General features: G+C 48.8%; 11 protein-coding genes across 11 annotated transcripts; 5 read left to right on the forward strand and 6 right to left on the reverse strand.

Moving 5' to 3' along the window:
- Positions 1-1,767: 1,767 nt before the first annotated feature.
- On the reverse strand, positions 1,768-2,236 carry LCP9604111_9277 (uncharacterized protein; the record flags this gene model as incomplete). Its single annotated transcript, XM_039077513.1, has 4 exons — positions 1,768-1,779; positions 1,836-1,978; positions 2,037-2,058; positions 2,120-2,236. The coding sequence occupies 4 exons, from the start codon at positions 2,234-2,236 to the stop codon at positions 1,768-1,770; spliced, it is 294 nt and encodes a 97-aa protein (XP_038924757.1).
- A 1,243-nt stretch (positions 2,237-3,479) lies between these two features.
- Positions 3,480-3,860, forward strand: LCP9604111_9278 (uncharacterized protein; the record flags this gene model as incomplete). The annotated part of the gene is made up of 2 exons (XM_039077514.1): positions 3,480-3,539; positions 3,600-3,860. 2 exons carry the CDS (start codon positions 3,480-3,482, stop codon positions 3,858-3,860), a joined length of 321 nt encoding a protein of 106 aa, XP_038924758.1.
- Positions 3,861-5,455: 1,595 nt separating this feature from the next.
- LCP9604111_9279 (transcriptional regulator family TF) lies at positions 5,456-7,221 on the forward strand (the record flags this gene model as incomplete). Its single annotated transcript, XM_039077515.1, has 5 exons — positions 5,456-5,568; positions 5,616-6,323; positions 6,383-6,730; positions 6,826-7,106; positions 7,166-7,221. The coding sequence occupies 5 exons, from the start codon at positions 5,456-5,458 to the stop codon at positions 7,219-7,221; spliced, it is 1,506 nt and encodes a 501-aa protein (XP_038924759.1).
- Positions 7,222-7,374: 153 nt separating this feature from the next.
- Positions 7,375-8,680, reverse strand: LCP9604111_9280 (zinc-dependent alcohol dehydrogenase family protein; the record flags this gene model as incomplete). Its single annotated transcript, XM_039077517.1, has 6 exons — positions 7,375-7,549; positions 7,598-7,946; positions 8,005-8,095; positions 8,159-8,253; positions 8,307-8,373; positions 8,438-8,680. The coding sequence occupies 6 exons, from the start codon at positions 8,678-8,680 to the stop codon at positions 7,375-7,377; spliced, it is 1,020 nt and encodes a 339-aa protein (XP_038924760.1).
- Positions 8,681-9,710: 1,030 nt separating this feature from the next.
- LCP9604111_9281 (aldo/keto reductase family protein) lies at positions 9,711-10,742 on the forward strand (the record flags this gene model as incomplete). The annotated part of the gene is made up of 2 exons (XM_039077518.1): positions 9,711-10,007; positions 10,071-10,742. The coding sequence occupies 2 exons, from the start codon at positions 9,711-9,713 to the stop codon at positions 10,740-10,742; spliced, it is 969 nt and encodes a 322-aa protein (XP_038924761.1).
- A 319-nt stretch (positions 10,743-11,061) lies between these two features.
- Positions 11,062-13,247, reverse strand: LCP9604111_9282 (protein kinase COQ8; the record flags this gene model as incomplete). Its single annotated transcript, XM_039077519.1, has 2 exons — positions 11,062-12,164; positions 12,218-13,247. The coding sequence occupies 2 exons, from the start codon at positions 13,245-13,247 to the stop codon at positions 11,062-11,064; spliced, it is 2,133 nt and encodes a 710-aa protein (XP_038924762.1).
- Positions 13,248-13,516: 269 nt separating this feature from the next.
- LCP9604111_9283 (urease accessory protein UreF) lies at positions 13,517-14,482 on the forward strand (the record flags this gene model as incomplete). Its single annotated transcript, XM_039077520.1, has 2 exons — positions 13,517-13,643; positions 13,695-14,482. 2 exons carry the CDS (start codon positions 13,517-13,519, stop codon positions 14,480-14,482), a joined length of 915 nt encoding a protein of 304 aa, XP_038924763.1.
- A 459-nt stretch (positions 14,483-14,941) lies between these two features.
- LCP9604111_9284 (E3 ubiquitin-protein ligase BRE1) lies at positions 14,942-17,418 on the reverse strand (the record flags this gene model as incomplete). The annotated part of the gene is made up of 6 exons (XM_039077521.1): positions 14,942-15,115; positions 15,166-16,236; positions 16,289-16,827; positions 16,890-16,941; positions 17,011-17,154; positions 17,236-17,418. The coding sequence occupies 6 exons, from the start codon at positions 17,416-17,418 to the stop codon at positions 14,942-14,944; spliced, it is 2,163 nt and encodes a 720-aa protein (XP_038924764.1).
- Positions 17,419-17,752: 334 nt separating this feature from the next.
- Positions 17,753-19,657, forward strand: LCP9604111_9285 (transcription factor TFIIIB subunit BDP1; the record flags this gene model as incomplete). The annotated part of the gene is made up of 2 exons (XM_039077522.1): positions 17,753-17,780; positions 17,838-19,657. 2 exons carry the CDS (start codon positions 17,753-17,755, stop codon positions 19,655-19,657), a joined length of 1,848 nt encoding a protein of 615 aa, XP_038924765.1.
- A 225-nt stretch (positions 19,658-19,882) lies between these two features.
- Positions 19,883-20,800, reverse strand: LCP9604111_9286 (DUF1183 domain protein; the record flags this gene model as incomplete). The annotated part of the gene is made up of 1 exon (XM_039077523.1): positions 19,883-20,800. The coding sequence occupies one exon, from the start codon at positions 20,798-20,800 to the stop codon at positions 19,883-19,885; it is 918 nt and encodes a 305-aa protein (XP_038924766.1).
- A 567-nt stretch (positions 20,801-21,367) lies between these two features.
- LCP9604111_9287 (uncharacterized protein) lies at positions 21,368-22,180 on the reverse strand (the record flags this gene model as incomplete). The annotated part of the gene is made up of 1 exon (XM_039077524.1): positions 21,368-22,180. The coding sequence occupies one exon, from the start codon at positions 22,178-22,180 to the stop codon at positions 21,368-21,370; it is 813 nt and encodes a 270-aa protein (XP_038924767.1).
- Between the last annotated feature and the right edge of the window lie 956 nt (positions 22,181-23,136).

Here is a 23,136-nt window from a genome sequence, read left to right on the forward strand (position 1 = left end):
CCATCCTTCTTCTTCCCATCTGAGCCGTTTGCCGTTTCGATATTCGGCTCTTCGACTATATCCAAGAATAGCTGTGTATGCAAGCTCCATCAGGAGACCACTGCGAGGGACTGCCTACGGTGGGAAGCTTCGTACTATACAAAATGGAGCCACTTCTCAAAGAGAAGGAGGACCTCGACATCTGGATGCTATCACATGTCAGATATGCTAGAGACCGTTCTGCCTTGGCTCTCTTCGCTCGATGTTGTTGGCATTGTTTAAACGAAGTTGATATAAGCAGATAGTTTCACCATGAAATATTGTTTAGTTTTCACAAGTGAGCGGACGTAATATACAGACTAAATCCAGCAATTCCACTGCACTTAGTGCCACTATAGTTCTTATCACCATCATTCTTCCAAGGTTGAATCGACAAATATCTGCATGTCCAACCCAACTGTGTGATGCCAGCGTATACCTAGCCTGTGAATTTAATAAAATCTCTGGAACGATATCATACGTCCGTATCTAATTCATTCGGGTCCTGCGCTGAGACGTCTTGACCTTGTCTAATTCGATTTGCTCTTCATTCATCGAACGGGCGACTTCCCGGGCCTTTTCCGTCGAGAGTAGAGTATCACCGTGTTACGCGATACGGTGCACATCACGTATATCTACTATATGAAGCTCTATTGAGCTCCTGCAACTCATGACCGTCAATGGGACCTTGAATTAGATTGTATTTCTGTAACGAAACAATATGTATACACCCAGAGTGCCGATCATTCGCTGGACACTGTTGGCCTTCTCTTCTGCTAGGTTGTTGTCCCCAAAGTCATCGAGAGTAACGACATTGTCCAGGGTCCTCTATAACCCTTTCTCCTCAACCCGATGCTGATCCAGCAGACAAATATTGAGATTTGGCCAATCTGAGTGGCCAATCTGAGTGACCAATCCACTAGTGAATGTAATAGCTAGCAAATGGAAGAGGATCGATCCCTAAACTAAGCCAAGAACACAACCTTGCACCTTCTTCCGCCACAATCGAGATCGAACTTTTCCGAGTGCGAAGGATTATAGAATTTGAAACATGGTGTCGAAAATTATAAGTAGATCCTGACGGAGATCAAAAGGAAGAAGATTTCACATTGGTGCTCCCAGTCTTCTTTCCCTGGGTTTACTTGCAATGGTAAGTGCGACCAGGTGCATCAGCCAGCTGTAAGCCAATATCCAAATTACCTAGCTCTGTGCATCGTCAAAGTGAACACCGACCTGGAATCTCTTCGACGTGGAGTTTCTTATCTGCCGTAAGTCTCTCCTAGAATGGCCTTATGGCCTCCTGATTATCGTAAATTTGGACCCCGTCTTTAAGAACACCCGTCCGAATATGATATTCGTGATGTTGTTAATGCGATTTTGACCTCCTGGTCTGATTCATTCAGCCAGAATAGGGAATCTTCCGTCAATTGGTCAATGACCCAGACCACGCAGAATCCACGACTACTGTTGGCAATTTGAGACCTCTTCCAGGTGGGCTACTCGCAGGCTTCATTAATATGAGTTCTGAGAGATCTCGAGGCATCATCTGGGGAGAACTCCCCGTCATGGAACTGTGCCTTAAGGTTTCTGGCGCCGCCGATGTACTTTTCCTGCTTCTCGATATCATCTTTTATAGTTGTGCCTCTTTTGCTGGGTATTTTCACGTCTTTTGATCTCAGAATGGGAATTTTTAGTGGTGATTGAACCTCCATCACCACCGCCAGTAGTCTGTAGTATGCTTTGACTGAGCTATGTTCTATTCTGCATAAATGATTAGCCAGTGAACTTTTTCAAAGCACCAGATCTCTGCTGATTACTTTGGCGATCTCTTCTGTTGTGTCATTACAATCTCCAACATTTGAAAGTTCTTCTTGAGGGGCCTTCTCCATGTCACAATCGTACCGATTCACGGCCTTCCAGTAACTGCATGTATGAGCGTCAAGGGACTGGTTGAAATTGGCTATTTGTTCTCTTCGGTAGCATGGAAGTTATGGCTAGTCGGATGACCAGGGAGGCACATCCCCGAGACATTCCCTTGGACTGTAATTTGTATAAGCGACCACCTGTGAATACTTTGTTGATTCGAAGATATAGAACTTACTAAGGTACTATGTTGCGTCGTTTCATCCGTCACAAACAACCTTGTGGATTCATCAGAGGCCAGGGCCTCTGCCTCCTCTCGAGGGGCTTTTGGAGAGACCGGGGGGCGCTCTGACATATACTCATCAGTACATCCGCTTCTTCTAGGCCAGTCTCAGGTGAGGGGTTTGATGATCGGACGCGATGATTCTGGCCATGTCTGGCTGTGGGGCTTTGGTGGAAGAGGGTGAAAATTGGGTTGGAATCTCTCCAGGCTCGAGTTCAGCAAGCGTAGGCCTATGTATGGCAAGTTCAGCCACACCCTTCTTGTGTAGCTACATACATGGTAAGAGATACTCCAGATTATTGAAAGAAGTGTCATGTTCCCCTGTCTATGACAAGAAAGAAATCGAAGGTAAGAAAAACATTTTTCGTTGCGCATAGATATTCGTCGAATTGACTGAAATGGGGAGCAATCATATTAATCACAAAACGAAAGCGAGGGTGCCGAGCGGGGGAATGGCGCCTAGTACCATATTTCGAAGTACCGTCTCCTCGTCGAAGTGGGGTTCAAGATTCGTTACAGCCACGTACTCGCCTTCCAGGTCCGTATGGGTCGGGAGATCTTCTGGCTCACCTACTATCGGCTCCTCAGGATCAGTCGGTTGATCATGTGGAGGGATTAGATCCGACATATCCTGGTCTATGGACAGCTGAGATATCCGCTCACAGTCAATCATGAGGTTGGAATAGCCAGGGTGCTGCAATCTCAGAAATTCTAACCACCACTGAACGCATCGCGGCGAACATCAGGAGCTTGAATGACACGCTGGGCAGGAGCTTAAATGCGAGGCTCCTCCTGAGCGTCGCATGATACTTTGCGTAATGCCAGGTGACTGAGTGGATATCGTCGATATTCTCACCCACGGTGGATAGGCGAGCTTCATTTTGCCTCGATGCTGGTGGTGAGGTGGGGAGGAAGGAAGAGAAGTAAGGTGGAGAGACAGACTGCAGTTGTGTAAAACATATATATAACCCAAAAGAACAGCAACCGCGCGGCCTAGCGCTGACCACGAATCTTGAATTCACAATCCATTTCTTTCATGTTCCCCTCTGTCCTCACATTCCCTTTACACCACCTTTATATTGCCTTCACCTACCTTCTTCGCTTTACCTTCGCTTTACCCTCGCTCTACAACCTTGCCTTCATATATATCAGGGGCATACTTCTTAATGAGTGACCACACACTCATAACATGTTATATATGGAAAAGCATGAGTGGCCGACCGCTCTTGTGAGACTACAAATATACTTCACGCAGAGCGAATCCTTCCATCTCTCTCTAGAGAATCCCTTACCACAGTCGTCTCCTCGACACGCAATGAATAATGATAATACAACCAGAGATATTCTCTCTATCCTGGTCGTTCAAATGGCACCAGTGAGTTATATACTATCGATCGTCTCATTCAAAAGTATTAACTAATCTTGGTATACGCAGAATCATGCAACAGATGAGTCATATATACGCAACATCCACACCTATATATGGGGTTGGGAGCTCAATCCTATCACCAATTGCGTCCTCAAGACGAGCATAGCTCGCAGTCAAACGAAAGGGGTTGTCCGATACCAGTATCATGGCTATCTAGTGGTCATGTTTCATATATTCCTGCTGTGGCTGTTGATACCAACCATTATATCTTGCAAGATGTCTGGTGCCGTGCTTTCGCTACCGCAGTCGCATCCTCGCGGACGGTGAGCGTGTCAGCCGATTCAATGAATATCTATACGCAACGAAAATGATTTTCTTACCTTCGATTTCTTTCTTGTCATCAGAAACAATGGCGGAGCCAGGTGATGTGGGCCGTTAACCAAGAGACTGTCTCATGTCCCACGAAATCAACCTACAGCAGGAAACAAAAACCACCTTACAAACGCACTCGCACAATTTATCTGGCAATATCCTCGAACGGTGCGTGGCCCGCTCATCATGCTGTTTGTTCCTTCAGGTGATACTCCCTTCACTGATCTGGAATATCTGTGACCATGTATGTAACTACACAATATGATCCCCTTCTCTTCCACTTACCTTCTGTAACACCACCGCTCTCTAGTCTCGAACCCCCTCTCCCTCTTCGGGTCACTCCTAGAAAGAAAAGGTCGAGCAAGAAAAGAAATCAACCCGGTCAACGATCTTCAGCCCCGAGGACATCGAGCCCGACGAAGCAATCGATATTCCCCGGACGAGCTGATACCGCAGCCCATATATTATAGGACGAGACTGGGGTCCCTTCCAAGGTGCATATGCTTCAGTGTATGAGGATCCAGTGGAGTATGGGACGTGCACAAAACTGGCCAAACCTAGGGACTGTGTAAACAGCCCCTCTTCTCTGCTCTTCTCTTCTCTTTCTCTCCTTATGTTCTTCTTCGTTTTGATTGTCTACAAAGGCAATTCGATACCGCAAACAACTCTCAAAATGAATGCCTTCGAGATGAGTGCCTTGCCAGGCCGTTATTCGTTCATATATGAAGATATCATGCAACTCTGCCTTGAAGAAAAAGGTTATCAGCAGATATCAGACCGAAAGATCACTAGATGTTCGCTATGCGCGCCGCAGACTATGCACGCCGGCAGAGTCAGCATATCATGGGACGATGGCAGTCTGCCCCCGCAACCCATCGCGCCTGTTACGATCCAACATTTGCCTTGCTTTGCCTATTTGCTTGTTTTCTAGTTTGCATTGTTTTGCAATCTTCTGTCTTACAAGTGACAAGACCCGGCACGTCACAACGCCGGGACTAGGGTAATTCTCCCCTTACCGGTGAGATCGCATAGACGATACTCAGAACGCCCGTCGACGCCGATACAACCAATTCGGCAGAGAGCCGCCTAGCCATACTCCGACATCATCGTTAAGTCAAGAGTCTGATCCTCTCGGCGAGGTCGCCTACAAGGCTTTGGCAGCTAGCGGATCCATAGTTTACGCAAAAAACATGACTTTTTACTTCCGTTACTACACTTTAAGAAGGTCGTATAGACCAGAGACTTGGTCTTCCTTATGGTCTGGTGAAATACGATAACTACATCAATTCGCACCTATTCTGAAATATGGGCGGAAGCCCAAGGCAAGAGCCAAATTAGAACAAATTTCGAATGTGTATCATGATCGATGAGGAATCCCTGACAAATCGTAAGCTCGAACTTGCTAGAGTAGTCTCGCTGTGGCGGGCCCGGCGGAATATCTCGGAAATTCTCCGTGAGGGGTGGCAACTTCTCCGTGTCCCCCGCCTTTCCGTCCTTCCCCCGTTCTATGATGAGAAACATTAAAAGTTGTGCCTGACACTCTCGAAACTATGTCAGACCAGGCTACCAATGACCCCATCCGTGCCCAGCGGGCATGCTACTTCTGTCATAAACGCAAGATCAAATGCAATAGGGAAACGCCCGAGTGTTCCGCCTGCAAACGGTAAGCATCAGAACACTGCCAATCAAAATTCGGGCTAATGTTCCCAGACACCAGAGGGTCTGCTCGTACAAAAACAACACACTTGATCTAATAAGTGATCAGAATACCACTTCCTCCACCGCAATTACCGTTGAGGAGCCACCTGCGCTGCAGCCCGGGCAGAGTCCTCGAGATCGGACCAGTGTGGCCTGTCGTTTCTTAGACCATGAAGTCTTCCAACGAAGTAAAGCACGGTTATCAATTCTCCCTGTCCCCAATTTAATCCCGAGTTACGTGAGACCATTTATGGGTGATAATACTGGCCTACAACGAATAGCAACTCGCTATTACCAGTGTGTTCATCCATGGCTGCCAATCATATCAAAACGGAAGGTTTACGATCAATTGCTGAATCCGCTGTCGCCCCTGCGGACTGATGCTGTTTTCTTGTGTCTATGTATGGATCTTTTCAGCCCTCTTCAAAACGACAACCCGTGGACCCCATTGTACTCTACTATAAGGCGGCTGTTTACTGAGATGCAAGTTGCCGGTATTCTTTCCATGGAGACACTACAGGGTTGTATTCTCCTCGCGGTTTATGAGATTGGCCACGCTATGTATCCTGCCGTGCAGGTATCAATAGGTCTCTGCCTGAAATATTCTCTTGCATTAGGTATCGGTTGGACTAGCTCGGTAGATGGTCCTATTAGTGATACACCATGGGTTGAAGCGGAAGAGAGGAGAAGAACCTGGTGGGCTATCTTCATGCTTGAGCGGTTTGTTTAATCTGGCACGGGCCCCATATGTACAGTTTGATTAATTTGTGCTCGCCCAGAATTGCGAACCTAGGAAACCCCCGACAGGAGTTGCTTGTTTCCGAGCCCGCTTTAACAGAACAGCTTCCTTGCCAGGAGAAGGAATGGGACTACGGAGGATACAAAAATGTGTTCTCCACATTGTCGGCTCCTCCCGAGTCACTCGGACGCTACGCAAACGTCGTGCAAGCTGGCTATCTCCTTGGCCGCGTCCTTCTCCATGACCTTTATATGTCGATTGACATTGAACTTCGAAAGGAAGAGGTTAGCCAGCTGGAGAAGACCCTTCACGCGTTAATCTCGTATTCAGAGTCTAATGCGGGCACGACTTATTCCATTATATGCTACCAAACTGCAATCTCATTTTGGTAGGTATCTCTCATGCCCACTTACTCATTTTTGACGGCCCTCTGTTTCCTTTTTACAATTCATTTTATACATTCTGACTAACCGTTGTCAAAAGCGCCCTCCTAACGCTTTATGCCCCATATCTTTCTCATGAGGAACCGAATCTTCGTGAACGTGCAAACGCTGTTTCTAATGATGCTGCCTCCTTCGCACTAGCCGTAGCTGAAGAATATATGGAGACGGAGAGCGTGGATCTAACCCACGGTGATATCCCGCCATTTGTATTGCATTGGTTTTATTTGGCAGGGGTAAGATTCATTGTTACAAGTCAATTGAGGGGCTTGGGTGTCATAGAAACAGCATTGGAAAAACTCAACGCGAAATGGAAATCTGCTGGTATGTTCTTACTTGTCGGTACGTCGTTTGCTTTTGATATTCAGCTAACGTCTCTCCAGGGATATATTTGGAACTTCTAGCGGCACGACGAATCATGGACTCTATCCCAACCTAGGTGACAGAAATCTAGGCATTTTGTGTTTTTCTCATAAGTCTCAATAACACCTATTTATTTATCTGAGAATATCTATCTACAGGGAACCTTACAATCGTCGCGACGGTTCTTGTGTAGTTTCATATATCTGGTAGAGTGGAGAACGTTATGCAATTAGAATTGAACAACTACTTTGCCAAAAGCTTTACCACTTTGCAGGTATGCACAAGCCTCCGGGGCTTGTTCAAATTCGAAAATTCGATCGATAACCGGCAACAGTCCAAGGCGAGTGACTCTCAAAAGCTCGACAAAGTCTTCCAAGTCAACCTTCGTCCCAACTTGGATACCTCTGACTCGGTTAGTATTTGATATAATGAACACAGGGATTACCACTCACACGATCCTGCAAGCTTTGATGATCAATTGCTGGACTAGCAAAACGAAATCGCCTTCACTATTTGCAGTAAGCAGCCCAACTTGGGACACCTGGCCACCCTTTTTAACCGTCGAGACACTCTTCAATAGAGTAGCCGCTCCTCCCTGCTCGACAACGATGTCTACACCTAGCCCTCCGGTATGTTCGAGCACTTCATTCTCCCAGTCACGATGCTTGGCATAATTAATGGTATGCGAAGCTCCCAGGATTCGTGCTTTCTCAAGCTTGTCGTCAGATGAAGACGTGATAATCACATAAGCACCAGCCCGAACGGCGAGAATGAGGGCGATGAGGCTAACACCACCAGTTCCTGCATAAGTAAGGTTAGCCATTGTGCCTTTGATTGGCGTGATTTTTCTGATTCATACCCTCAATAAGCACGGTTTTCCCACACAGGTTCGAGCTCTTCATATTGAGAGCTGACCATGCAGTCAATCCTGCGCACGCGATCATACTCGCCTATTTTCTTTCGTCAGCTCTGCTCCAAGAAATCACAGTCTTCCTTTCTGGTATAATGTTTACCTCGGGCCACGTCAGATGATCTGGAATTTTCACAAGGCTTTCCGCCGGCATAACGAGGTACTCCGCTAATGTTCCATCGATATTCTGGCCCAGACCTGTGCTTGTTAGGACTTTATACCATATATACCGGGCTTGGATACAAACAAACCTTGCACGGTTTTTTCTCTTCCGGTAATAGCATCCAAGTCAATCAAAGATGTTACTCGGTCACCCTCCTAAAGAATAAAAACGAGTCAGAGAAGCCACGGACTTGACAAACCGACCCTAGACTGAACTTACCGTGAAGGATTTCACCTTGTTGCCAACGGATACGACCTCCCCGGCAAACTCAGTTCCAGAGATGCCATTTTCCAATGCTGGAAAGGGAAATCGACCGTCGAGTACTGCCACATCCTTCCAATTAAGAGAGACCGCGCGGACTTTGACAAGGACTTCTGATGGGCCATGAAGCGGACGTGGTTCGATGTGGGAACGAATGGTCGCTCCATCCCTTCTAAATACTTTGTGGGTGTTGGTAACCATAACTTATGACTTGCAAGGATGAGGATTAATCTGAAGCACGATTGGGGTAGCATGGTGTCTTTATTTATAATGAAATGCTCATGACAATGCCCTCGTTTCCGGTCATCTCCGACCCACCTAGTTTGAGTAATTTTAGATGTGGTTTATGACAAGAATTGCGTTGTCGGAGAGAGTCCGAGTCATGTCCGTTAGAGTCCGTCTGTCCCGTGAGCTCAGAACGTGATGCATTCTGACGTGCTCGCTGTTGCCCTATACAGTTGGTAGACCTTCTGTGGCATTCCTTCCCTTTTCTTTGACTTCTCCGACAGGCAGCTTGCCGTTCAGCTTGCTGCGTTGGCACTTCTTTTGTATGTCTGAGAGATGTTTCTTCTGGCTTCTGGCGGATTTATAGCGCGAAGCTATATCGAGAGCTTCATGACAGTACCTAGATCCCCATCTTCCGTCATCTACCATCATTCTCACTCACGGTTGATCACTTCCTCCTTTCGTAGTCAGTACCTTCATCAGAACGGAGTTGGTCTCATGCACGGGGCCGCTTTAGTGGATGCGCCTTGAAAAACAGAATATTCGGCCGAAGTTTCGGGCTCTCACATATGGAGGTATGTAATTTTGGGTAGGAGTTGGGGTGTTCGGACAAAATGTGGCTGCGCTCCGTCAAAGTCCGCTTATCCCGTTTTCCCTACGACTTTCCGTGTCCCGTCCGTCTGGCCGCGTTAAAGGGATCCACACCCTTCAATATTCGGTTCTGATTTGCGGACGGGCATTCAGGGTGGAACGAGGGCTTGTATACGTGCTACAAAGAGATCTGAATCACTTCGGCCTTCGGCTTCGGTTCAATGACAACTCTGCTTACCGAGCAGTATAGAAAGTCTCCGAGTTTAGAGCACTTGTGATTGTATTACTAATGTGATTTATCTCGCATGTGTTGGTATATATAGATATCTGAGCCTGTCTTTATCACACTTTCTCAACATTACTTTCACATTAAACTTTGAAGTCCTGCAATCCCTTTTTCGTTCATATCTATTCAATGGCCGACAAACAAGTAAAGGTGGTATATGGGGGCGCCCTTCTCGGCGCTTCTAGTGACTTTTCCACCCCGGCGCAGGTGGAAGAAGTCCTCCGTGTCCTTGAGGAGAATGGTGTGAAGGACATCGATACTGCCCAGATATATAGAGGAAGTGAAGAGCTCTTAGGCCAAACAGGTGCCGCTTCCCGCTTTATCGTCGATACCAAGCACGCTGGTGGCTTCGTGCCTGGAACGTCTTCCAAAGAACTGGTGATCGAAAGAGCCAACGAGAGCCTCCGGAAGCTGAACACGAACAGTGTATGTGCAGGAAATCCCAATCCGCAAACTGTAGGGAACCGATGCTGACGATAATGGTCTTAGGTCAACATCTTTTACCTCCACGCGCCTGATCGCAAAGTTCCTCTAGAAGAGACCCTTGCCGCTATCAATGAGCTCTACCAAGCACACAAGTTCCACTACTTTGGGCTGTCGAACTTCCGCGCTGACGAAGTCGAGGAGGTTATCCGCATCTGCAAGGAAAAGGGTTACGTCCTTCCTTCGGTCTACCAAGGGAATTATAATGCCATCTCGCGCCTGATCGAGACCGAACTGTTCCCCGTCCTGCGCCGCCACAATATTCGGTTCTACGCATATAGCCCTATTGCGGGCGGTTTCCTCACGAAGTCGAAGGAGGCACTTCTCAACGGCGGACAAGGTCGCTGGGATTCCAGCACCCCTATAGGTCAATTGTACAATAGGCTGTACAATACCCCCAGCTTGTTGGAGGCGCTTGATCTCTGGGATCAACTGTCCAAGGACTCGGGAGTTTCGAAGGCTGAGTTGGCCTACCGCTGGGTCGCTTTCCACTCTCAAATCCAAAGTGCGCTCGGCGATGCTGTTGTGGTGGGTGCTAGTAGTGTGTCTCAACTGAAGAACACCCTGGCTATTCTGCGGAAGGGTCCTCTTGAAGAGGGAGTTGTGAGACGAATTGACGGTATTTGGGAAACTATCAAGGACGACGCGGTCCTGGATAACTTCAATGCTTCTAGTTAAGGATGATATCGTTCCTTTGTTTTGGTACCGAAAGAATAGAGTATGCTAGTTTCATCAAATCTTTTTCACCGAAGGATATTATTGCCCGAGTCTATAATCGTAGCTTAGATCTTATATGGTGTGGAGATAGATTAAATCCATCATGTCTTGTTGAGCCGCGTGCGGGAGGCGCTCTTGGCACTTATTAGGGCAAACTTAACTTTACGAGACAACCTGGATCCTTTTGATACTTGACATAACCAAAATAATCCAGGATTCATTCCCTGAATATATAGTATACAGTTATACAGAGTCTATAATAGTACATAACCACATCTCTCTACTCCACCTTTAGCCCATTCCGCTGCGCCGCCTCAACAGCTTCACTAAACAAAGCCTTACAGGGCACGGAGCTACCAAGTCTAGCACAAAGCAAGAAAGCCCCACTCAGTTTACGATGCAGAGAGTACGTTTCCTCAGGCGGCGGCGCCAGCCTCTCCCGAATCATAACCGGAATAAGTGTGCGCACGCGGTCCGTGATCGTCTGGTTACTGAAATCGTACAGATCCGGCGAGGAAAGCATGAACGGCTCCGCGATCGTTATGATCGAGCTCACGTGCGCGTCGACCATCGCCTGCGATTCCATTCCTGTCAGGTACCCCAGCTCGATAGAGAGGTCTTTGCAGGATCGGCGATCGTTGCGGGAGGCGGCGACTAGCGTGCGCACGTAGGTTGTTATGAATTCCTCGGGGTAGGCGCGCGAGGCGCCGAAGTCGAGGAGTTCAAGTTTGTTCGTCGACGAGTTGTAGAGGAAGTTTGTCCAGTTCGGGTCGGTTTGCATGTAGTGGAATTCGGTGATCTCGCGGAGGCAGAGGCGCATTATTTGTGTGCCGATCCAGTCGCGTTGGGCTTGGGTGAAGTCAGTTACTTTGGTCACGGCTACGCCATCCAGCATTTCCATTGTTAGGACTTGTTTGCCGGAGGCGTGGGCGATTATCTCGGGAACGATGAAGACTGAGTCGCCGGCTAAGAGCCCGCGGAAGTGCTCGGCGGCTTTGGCTTCACGGACGTAGTCGCATTCCCAAGCTAGCTCGGTGCGCGCGTTTGCGATTGTTTTGTCAAGGTACAGTCCCTTAGGGAGGAGACGGGAGGCTGTTAGAAGAATTGAGAGGTTGCTCAGGTCACTGTCGATTGAGTCGGCGACGCCTGGGTATTGAACTTTTACGGCAACTGGTTGGCCGGTGCTTTTGAGAACGGCTGAGTGCACTTGGCCGATTGAGGCAGCTGCCATAGGGATTTCGTTGAAAGTGCTGAAAAGGTCGCGCCAGTTGGGTCCGAGGTTGTCGGTAAGTACCTTGTCACGCTGCGAGGCGGGCATGTAGTCTGCGCGATCTTGCACGCGTTGGAGGACTTGCTGAATTGGTTCGGGGAGCATGTTGGAGTCTAGCAATTGCATGAGCATTATTGATACCAGTGAGCTAGACAATGCAACGTACCTTGAATACTCAGCATCTGTCCCAGCTTGAGAGCTGCGCCACGCATTTTTGACAGCTTGGCTACCATTCGCTCCATGTTACCAGCACTGAACATAATAGATCCATTGTCCTGACTGCCAGTGGCTCGCCGCAAACCCTCTCCGACAGCGCCAAATGCCATTGAGGTCGCTAGACCACCGTACTGCCAGAGTCTGCCTAGTCGAGAGGACGGCACGCGCGACTCCAGCATCTGGTACGCTTTTGGCTCCTTGGTCTCGCCGACGGTATTAGTACTAGGCACCACGTCTTCGGCGACGCTAGCTGCAAGCTCCTCCATCTCCTGAGCCTCGGATTTCGGAGTCACCGGGGATACAGGCTTAGCAGCATCCACGACCGGCTGCTGAGGCTTCGCGGCCAGCTTCCAGTCCCTCTTCGGCGGCGGCTGTCCGGAGATCATGCGCGACACTTTCGGGCTATGGAAAAGACCTTGGACCATCTCCTCGGGCATCTCATGCTCAACCGGAGCAGGCTTACTAGATTCAATAGGCGAGTGGAAGACATCCGCGTTCAATCCATCGCTACCAACTTGAGCATCGCTTGCGGCCTTGGGTACTTTCACTCTCGGTAGGCCCGAGAGATCCGGCTCCGACCGAAGCGATGGCTCATAGAAGACATCCTGCTGCTTGCTCGCAACCAGAGCGCTTGGTTGCTCATAGATGCTGTATGTTGCCACCGAAGACGGGATTTGCGATTCGGCTTGACGTTGCAATTTGCGGGCGAGGTCCGGAGGTGGTGTTGCAGTGCTGGCGGGAGGCTTGTCGGGGACGTTTGCCGGGCTCGGCGGAGATGGCTCGTCAAATCGGCGTGCCAATGCGGCGGCGGCTTGAGCAGTTAGGATCAGACCCTCTGCTTGGGCCTTGATACCCTTGGTCAAGGAGGATGTGCGTGTGTAGACATCTAGCTGATGTTGTCGGATGGCCAGGTGTTTGGCTGCGATGGTTTTCGACACATTGAGGAATTGGATGGCGTCGAGCAGACGCTTGCCTGACATGGTTGTGGAGATTGACTTTAGTTCATGACGCGGGGAAAACAGGGCAAAAGAGATCAGCGAGATAGTAATTAATGTCCAAGTCCAAAAACAGTTAATAATGTGAAACAGTCAAGCTGATACGGAGAAGTGCGGCGGCCTCCGCTTTTCGTTTTGCCGATCAGCTTCTATAAGACCTCGACACCCTCCGATCCAGATAACATTACTTTTTAAATCTATACTTTGTACATACTACATATACGATACTCTACCACATATTTGATAGCTACACTATGCTGATCCAAGACACCCAAGACCTCGAAGCCGAGGTCATTCTCTTGGAGTCGCGCCTGCAAGATGCCCGTGCTCAACTAGCAGCCTCCGAATACCCCAGCCCACCCTCCTCATGGGCCCCTAAAGGTAGGCAAATCCAAACCTCCAATGTCGCATACCTAAGCTAACCCCTCCTAGAACAATATAATACCAATAATAAACCTACCACCTCCAGCGCATCTCTTCACGCCCTCCTCCTCCTCTCAGACTCCGCCCTCCCACTAGGCTCCTTCGCCTACTCTAGCGGACTAGAGTCCTATCTAGCTCATAACAAACCTGCTCGCACCGCCCCAATAACCTCTTTCCACCGCTTCCTCAAACTCTCCATCGCCTCAATCGCAAGCACATCCCTCCCCTACGTGCTAGCCGGATACCGGCAACCTTCAACCCTCGACACACTAGATAACGACCTGGACGCATCAACGCCGTGCATTGTCGCGCAGCGTGCAAGTATCGCCCAAGGCCGCGCCCTCATCGGTGTTTGGGAGCGCGCATTTAGAGTCAGCTTCGCGAGGCCTGAGAACCCGGCTTCGGGAGATACCGCGGTCGCCGCCACTGCTATCGATGATTTGTCCGATGCGTTGAAGTCTTGTCTCGAGGAGGACGAGGATCTCGGGCCCAAGGGCCACTTTGCTCCGCTCTGGGGTGTGGTGTGTCGGGCTATGGGTCTCGACTTGCAGCAGACGGCGTATGTCTTTGTTATGAATCATGCTAAGGCGGTCCTGAGTGCGGCTGTCAGAGCGGGTGTTATGGGCCCTTACCAGGCGCAGAATGTGTTGGCTAGTCAGGGGTTGCAGGATACGATGATGAAGCGCATTGCGCGGGAATGGAATACGCCTGTTGAGCAGGCTGGGCAGGTTGTCCCTGCGCTGGATCTTTGGGTTGGGAGGCATGAGTTGTTGTATAGTCGGATCTTTAACTCATGAGAATGAGAATATCAAGAATCTTTATAATAGAAGACAATCAAGTCATTGGGGTATGGAAAATCTCACATTGCATTCGTCAAGTTTGTACTTTTTCTGCTCCGTACACGGTAGTCCTACATGACACAGAAATCTAGAATAGCTCAGCCTCTGAGAAAATCAGTGTGCGCCGGCCTCTCGTCCAGAGAGGATGAAGAACGACGCCCCTGCGCCTTGAGAAACCCACCATTGCTTTGGTTTGTAATGGGAAAAAGAGGAAAAGGAACTAAAACAAGCCCCGAGTTAAGGTTGAGGGTGCATAACTCGTCAAACGCCGACCCAAACCAGACCTGCTAAACCACAGACACACACGAAAAAACACCACACCATGAACCTGTCCGGATGTGACATACTAAAAAGAGATAAGACGTAAAGAGGAAAAGCATCGAAAGGAAAATATAATACAAGGGATTCGAAGGTCGATCAGAGGGTAATGTGCATGTGGTCGTTGCTTCCGAAAGATTTGCCGCAGTTCGGGCACTTGCGGGAGCGCGACGTGAGACGCTCTGCGACGCAATCTTTGCAGAAAACATGGCCACATGTCTTGATCACCGTATTTTTGAAATTGCGACGACACACCGTACACAGTGCAAGTGTCTGAACGTAGTTAGCTCTGATTCATTAACAAATGTGAAAATTCAACATACCCGCAGCATTTCATATTCCGAGGACGAATTGCCAAGACTCTTGGTCTTCCAGTTGTCCAGACTCTTCTTGGTATCTGAAAGGGACTGTTTCAAACCAGCGACCTCTGTCTCAGCTTGCCGCAAAGCAGAAGTAGTGCTTGCCAGTGTCGAGTCCTTGGATGTTGAAAGCCCTTTGAGCTCAGAAACCTGATGTTTCAAGCCTTCCATGAGAATATTGCTCTCGGTCAACTGTTGCTGAAGGGCGCGGTGCTTGCTCAGGGCTGAATTTAGTGCCTCCTTGGTCTCATTGGCTTGCTTGTCCATGTTGGACACTAATGACCGAGTAGCTGCTTCGGACTCCTTCAGCTGGGCCACAATATCCGACGTTTTGGAGCTTTGCATTCTAAGCGTTCGCACTTCGACATCCCGTGCTTCTTTGCTTTTCATTGCAGCAAAGAACTTCTGATCTGCTTTAGACTTCTCCGCCGTCAGCCTTGCAACCCTCTCTTCCATAGCCGCAAAGTCGGTAACTTTCTGCGATGCGAGAGTAGCAAACTTCGTGTAGGCCGTCTGCATCGATGTCAACTCGGTGTTGAGCATGGAGTACTGGCGTTCTAGGCTGGTGTACTTGGCGCGAAGCTCCTCTAGCGGCATATCGTTGATATTGTCGTCGGACTTGGAGCCCTCAATCTGCAGCCGCAACCTTTGACTCTCTGACTCTAAAGCTGTAATTCGAGCCTCTCTAGCGTCTGCTAGTTCTTGCAGTTTCAGACTAGAAGTCTTCTTCTGATCTTGCGCGGCCTTTCGCATCTGTTGGTCGGCTAAAAGTTCGTCGCGGGCATTCCGTATCCGAGCCAGGTCCGTTTCAGCCCTCATCAGCTGAGCTTCCTTCTCGGCAATCGTACTTTGTGTTTCATCTTCAACCTGGATCTTGTATGCGATTCTTTCCGAGCGGTATTTCTCTGCTTCCTCACGAAGTTGAACATTTGTCGCTTCCAGATGGTTGATTCGCTTAACTACATCGTCGTACTGTGATCGAAGGTGTTTAAACAAATCCGTATGGGCGTAATCGTCATCGGTGAACTTTGAAGACTAGGATCCCGATGTGAGCGACAAAATGACAACGTAACGAGGTGAATCCAACCTTGACTTTGATTTCGGTGATTTGGCCTAGTAAACTGGCATTTTCGGCTTCGAGTTTCCGGACTTGCTCCTTCTGTGTCTCCGAAATTGCAGTGAGCTTGTTATTGGCTTCTTCCAATTCGGGGTTGCGGTCTCCGGCGGGGGTTCCATTGGCCGGGGTCGATCCTTCGCGCTTTGATTGTGACGTTTCCCCAGGTCGTTGAATACCCATAGACTGCTGCTTTTCCAATTTTGCAACAGTCAGACTCTTCGCACGATCCAGTTTCTTTTCAGCTACCAAATATCGCAGGGAGGCTTCCTCAAGGCTTTCCTCCAACTGTTGCTTCTCGGCCAGGGTTTTTTCGAGTTCGGCGATCGTCACTTTCTCCTCGGCCAACTTCTTTGCAAGGCGAGTCTGTACCTCTGAAATTTCGATAGGCGCATCATTAGACTTGGACTGAACTTGAGAAATTATTGCGTGAATATCCTCCGACCGCGATTTCAAATGCGTCTCAAACTCTTCAACGTCTTCAAACTGCAAGGAGCTTTTAAAAGGGGTTTCTGCGAATATTGTCAATATTGGAATAGTGGGTGGGGTGTGGGGCTAGAACAAGGGGACTGACCTTGGTCTTCTGCTTGCGGTGGCCCAAGTAGCAATTTCACTTCATCAATCAGCTATACTAGCGTTAGTTCCTGCTCCCAAATTCATGCCAAGTGACCGGCACAAACAATGGGGAAAGCTACCTGTTTGAACCACAAATCGATAACACGAAGATGATCATTATGAAACGTGGCAGCCTTTGACATCTGGCTCAAGCGTGATTCCAGTGAGGATTTCTCCCGCTTGTACTCTTGCATCTGGCGCAAAATCGCTTCTTTTTGAAATCGCTATCGCAAAATGCCCAATTAGCATATACCCAATAGGAGACCAAAAGCCAATCTCCAGATCGCGGAAGAACCAAAACATACTTCCAAATCATCTTTCCATGGCATGTCGGCATCAGGATGAGGCTTACTACCACCGTTAACGGTGGTAGCCTGTTTCTTTAACGGCGGGGCTGAGTCATTATGGTCCGCAGCGGGCCTCTTCCGGTCTTCCATTTTGATAAGACCGGACTCTGAAGACTTGACGGGGGGTTCGACGGCCGGCATCAGTGGCTAGACTAGCATGGGAGGGCTATTATCACCACCGGACCGTCCGTCAGTCAGCCAGACGCAGATCTCGAGACTGTGTCAATCCTGTCGAAGGAGAGTCCGGTAGAAGATAAAATAAATAGCGAAAGAAATCGAAAGAAGTGGAAGTGAAGGGAGAGCGGGCGGGCAGACAATAGAAGGGGTGGGATGGCAGAGATCGAGGAGTTGAAGACAGGAGGATTTTCAACGAGGTTTAGCGTCCGCTAGTGCCATCACGTGATCCTCGCCCACTTCCCCGGCCTGGAACTTTTTATGATCTTCATCAATCCACACCTTATAGCAATGGGCAGCCATGAAGTCCTTCTCCAGTTCTGCAATCAGTGAGTATATATGGACCAGAAGAATAAGTATGCAATCTCTGACCGTGCGTTTGATAGATAAAACCGGCAAGAAATTCGCTCCGAAGGCGCCTATCCGCCGTGCGCCCGCCGCCGCGCCCGCGAGACGACCTAGTGTTGCCCAACCGTCACCAGCTGAGCCCGTTCAGGAAGATAAAGCTAAAGATGTAGCTTCCTCTGATCTGACGCCCTCTGTGGATGCAGAACAGGAGCCGCGGGCAGTCACAGCATCCTCACCTGCGTCGGTAGCTGCGCCTATCACGGAACAAACGCCCATTGCTTTGAACGCTGCAGTCACTCCTTCGATTACTACTACTGCTGCTATCACCGCTCCCATCGTTACACAGACTGTCACACCTACTGCTACACCCATCGCAAAGCCGACTCCGATCCCTAAGCCGACTACAATCTCAAAGCCGACTCAAATTCCTAAGCCAGCTGCGATTCCTCTCCCACAGAAACGCAAAGCCTCTATCTCTATCTCGCAACCCGCGCCTGTCTTGACTGCTCCACCTACCCCTCCTTCCACCCAGCCGACCCCACCTCCCGCAAATGTCCCGACTAGTGAGGCTCAACCTGTATCTGAGGATCATGGACCAGAGAACGCTCTTTTAGAGTACGCTAGGATTGAAACAGCGCGGGCCGCAGAAACCCTTGTCGATTCAAATGAAGCTCTGCCGCAATCTCAACCAGAAACTGGACAAGCTGCCCCAGTCGAGGGTCGACCAGCAAAACGCGCTCGAACTTTATCAACTACAGTCACTGCGGTCCCAGCTCGAAAGGAGTCCGTATCCGTAGGGGCAAGTCGTCGAGGCTCTCAGTCAATCGTGCCTACCATCGAAGATTCAAGTGCAACGGCCGGTGAATCCAACCTTTCGACTCCCGATCCAACCAAGCCAAGGAAACGAAAGTACTCAAAGACCGGTACCTCTGATCCTGAGGGTAGTGAGAAACCAAAGCGCACCCGCAAGAAGCGCGAACCAACCCCGGATGGCGCAGAAACAGTAGAAATTTTGCCGAATGTTGTGAAAATGTCCGAACTTTGCAAAGATCTTAGAACTGGAAAGAAGTCCAAACGCGAGACAGAGCTACGCAAGATTGATAAGGCCGAAGAAGAACGGAAGAAGCAGGGCGGAACCCCTGGGCCGGGAACAGGAACGCCCGTCAAGCAGACTGAGCCTGAACAAGAGAAAACCGAACAGCCAGTCGACTGGAAACCCCAAAGTGGCCCTATAATGCGAATCGTTAACGGTGAGATCGTGCTGGATAATACGTCCTTGCAGGTCGATCGTCATGCGGATGCTGCCAGAGCCGCCGGTGACCTCGAAGATGTGGTGGAAAGCTCATTCACCCGGAAGATTAATCAGGCCTCGTACGGCAAACGTACAAAGACGGAAGCGTGGGATGAAGATATGACAGAACTGTTTTATCGCGGTCTCCGCATGTTCGGTACCGATTTCATGGTTATCAGCAAAATGTTCCCGGGTCGCTCTCGTCGTCAGATCAAGTTAAAGTTTAACAATGAAGAACGCCGTGATCCGCAACGAATCAAAGACACCTTGATGGGACCTTCTGAGACTATCGACATCGCAACATACTCAGAGATGACCAACACTGTTTACGATGATCCCAAGCTTGTCCAGCAGGAACTTGACGATGAAAAGAAGCGGATTGAGGACCAGCACGCTAAGGAGAAGGAAATGCAAGAGGAAATGCTGCGCAACCCGACTAGCGATTCCAAGGATGTCAAGAACGACAACACGACCGTGAAGAAGTCGCGCAAGAAGGCGGGTGTGAAGAACCAGGGAGGCGGTACAGAGGAGGTTCTGGGATCAATCGATGACTTTCCCACGGCTTAAGTCGGGGATTATAATGCACAATTTATGAAGTGAAAGATTATTGGTTACGGCGTTCTGAGTGGGATTATAGGATACACATTGATCAAGCCCGGGGTTAAAGGCTGTTTGATTCGCTAATTGATTTGTGACTTCGTTAAATTCTGTCTGTCTTTTGGTATCTCTTCTCCCCAAGTTGGTAGCAAAGACGAGCGAAGCAAGACATACGTAAATGGCATGTCCATATGTTCACCTACGCCTCGTCGACCCGAACCCAGTACTAGCAGTGGTAGATGAGAACTGCGGCGAGCGCGAGCTGCCTTCACCGGGGTCATATCCATCAGACCTGCCGCGCGATCCACTGTAAGCCCGTCTGCCCATCTGATAACCAGCCGCACCACCGCCTAGCGCACCAGTCCAGAAACCCGGCGTCCAGCCCTGACGAGCAGAAGATTTATAAGGATCGAAACTGCTGTACGGAGGCGGAGGGTCATTTCCGCCAGGTCCACCACCACCACCACCTCCCCAGAACCCGCCCCACCCCGGTGGCTGCCCCGCCCGCCCGCCTCGCCGATTCCCCCACCCGAAACACTGCGCCAAGATAGGCAAGAATATCAGAATGAAAACAGCAGCGATGAACCCAAAGAAAATCAGGTTCCCCAGCATCTCCATGATCGTCTGAACCCCAGTCCCGGACTGGCTCCCGCCCCACTCCGAATCCATGTTTCTCTTCCCAAACCTCTTCTCGCCAGCCTCGGTCAAGAGCAGCCGGTACTCAACCCCACAGCTCCCCTTCAACACCCACTTATCATCGGCATTGCGGTATCCCTCGCAGATGACATCTGTTGCGCCGAGCTTGAACTCTGCCGGCATGTCTGCGGTGCATGTCCACTGCACGTCTTCGACGTCGTAGTCGTAGCCTTGGTTTGTGCAGCGCATTGTTTCTGGTTGGTAGAGGTTACACGTTTGTTTTGAGGGGCCTGCGCAGCTGAGTTGGGGGATTGGTGAGACGCGCCGTGCGGTGGTCATGCGGTGGGCGCGGAGTGTGAGGGTTTGCACGTTTGATAGAAGGATGGCGTCTTTGCCTGGTGGTTTGGAGCTTGAGAGGCATGTTGCTGGTGAGATGAGGAGTAAGGCTGTGATTGCCAGCTTGGGGAGAATGTGCATGGTTGGATGGTTGAGAGCTGACAGCTCTCTAGCTTGTGGTTTAGGATCTATGCCTGGAGGAGTATTGGTTGAGATTGATTCCGAGGTAGTGATTAGTTGTAAGCACGATATCAGAGATTAGGCCCCAATGCTGTAGCCTGTGAGTCAACAAGTGGCGATTATTTTAAGGGTTTCGTGTCCTTCAGTTAAGTAGAAGTGGAGTGGAATAATCTAGCTTGTTTGCTCTGTTTGCATTATCTATACCAACCTTTTTTTTTTGTCGTAGGTAGATGACAAAAGACTCAACAAGGAGAGAAGATATCTATAAAAATATATAAAAAACTACGATTTAGCCAACTAGATTATATTTGTCTTAATATAGAGGTAGCAAATGTGGCCAACTATTCGTATTTATGTAATTTACTTCAGTTCCCATAGTTAGAATCTTTGACCATGTCTTTTTCTCTGCAAACATTTCCATATATAATCCGTACTATGTTCTCAATTAGTTCTGTACAAACAATACAATAGAGAATAAGAAATATCCTAATAGCTATATATTGTATCGAGACATGACTTTTTCTAACATCACTTAGCAGCCTGAAGCCATTCCTGTAATTTCTCAAGGGAATATATGTCATGTTTCTTCTCAGAAGTATAAAACACCTCTTCATACCATCCCTCCGTACCTAAAGACTGCAACCGTTTCCCAAAAGGCTGACAGGAATCAAAGTCAATTAACACCGGCGACCCATTCTTCACCATAATGTTATCCGGGTTGATATCGTTATGAGCCAGCCCCAAGGTGTGCAGGTGCTCCACGGCCGACTTGAGCGATTCGAAAAACTTGACTTTGTCGAGCTCTTGAAAATCGGACGTCGTGACATACTGGCTCAGGGTTTGGTCAAGCCGCTCCAGCACAATCGACGTGATGTAACCACGTCTCACCCGACAGCCGTAATATCGAATTATGTTTTCGTGAGGCGATTGTGAGATTTGCTCCATCACCATTGTCTCGTCGAGAACGGCCTTGGGGAGATAATCTGTGCCAATCATTTCCTCGTACCACTGTAGGCCTGGTCGTTTCACGTAAACTGACGAAGCGCTTAATCCTTCCGGTGCAAGTGTCAAGTGGGTGTCGGCGGGAATTGTTGGATAAATATCTTGATCCTGGACGCGCTGCAGAGCTGAATTGAATTCTGGGATGCTCGTCTCACGCTTGTTCTTTGAGGTGTAGCCAAAGAAAACCTCCTCGTTTTCGGTGACATGGTAGAAGGTAGTGGATTTCAGCTTTCCATCTTTCCACGACTCGACTATATTCAAGTCTTGGAGTGATTTTATCAATGGTTTTTGCTCAAACTTGATCTCATTCTTAGGACTAGCTTGGTCCACGAAACTCATGATGATTTAATGTATGCGCACAGGAGATGATAACAGAAGGGGAGGAAGATCCAAATTGATTATTGACTACATCGATATAGAGGCGGTGAGGATGCGGGGTGCAATAATACGAATTTGGTGACCCCCTTTTCTGATTTCTTAGGGCTAATGCCACCGCTTTATAGAAGCAAGACACCAGACCAGGTACCTACACTTGTATGTAGACCACTAACAAAAGTAAGTCACTCCTGTCACATCTGGACTTGCTTCCATTCATCGACTACCATTGGCGACTGCTTCGAAGATTCTTTATGGAGAATAGATTAGAACTACAAGTGATTGAGAAAGTGACCTTGGTTAGATTATCGTCAATGAATGAACCACCTAACTATGTAGCCTATGTAGCGTAAAGATAGCTGAGTCATATGATTTATATATCACATCCCCCGGCGTCAGTGCGCAAGCTTGTACACCAACTTCATTCAAGTGCGTGCTCGATCAAGTTACACCTCGTCCGATGTCGAACAGCCCGATCTATGCTTTCGTTGAATTAGTTGGGACATTTTTGCTGAACGTGATCTTCATAGATATAGACATACAGCTCAACCTAGGTAAGACGCCGACGTCCTGCAAGTAGCAACTCCACAATCTGCTATTTTCGTGGTTGTTGTGTTCGTTGTACTCCCATCGACTTTGGTCACCGTTTTAGTGGTTATGGTAGTGGTACACCTAGATAAACCATAAGTCCAATCCACAAGGAATGTCATTCCCCGGGGGTGATAAGTACATTCTAATGAATAACCTTTAGTAATGAGGTAAAGAGGATTGATAAGAGCGTGACTGAGTATTGGCTTATGTAGAGTAAAAACTTGAGACTTTTTGTGTGAGAAGCAATTAAAAGTGGGCTATAACTGTGACTTTATAGCCTCCCGAGATCGAACGAGGCTAGGATTTCTAATAACACTGGGTAGAAAACA

The sequence above is a fragment of the Penicillium roqueforti genome (assembly GCF_015533775.1).
Source record: "Penicillium roqueforti strain LCP96 04111 chromosome Unknown scaffold_44, whole genome shotgun sequence".
Lineage (NCBI taxonomy): Eukaryota > Fungi > Ascomycota > Eurotiomycetes > Eurotiales > Aspergillaceae > Penicillium > Penicillium roqueforti.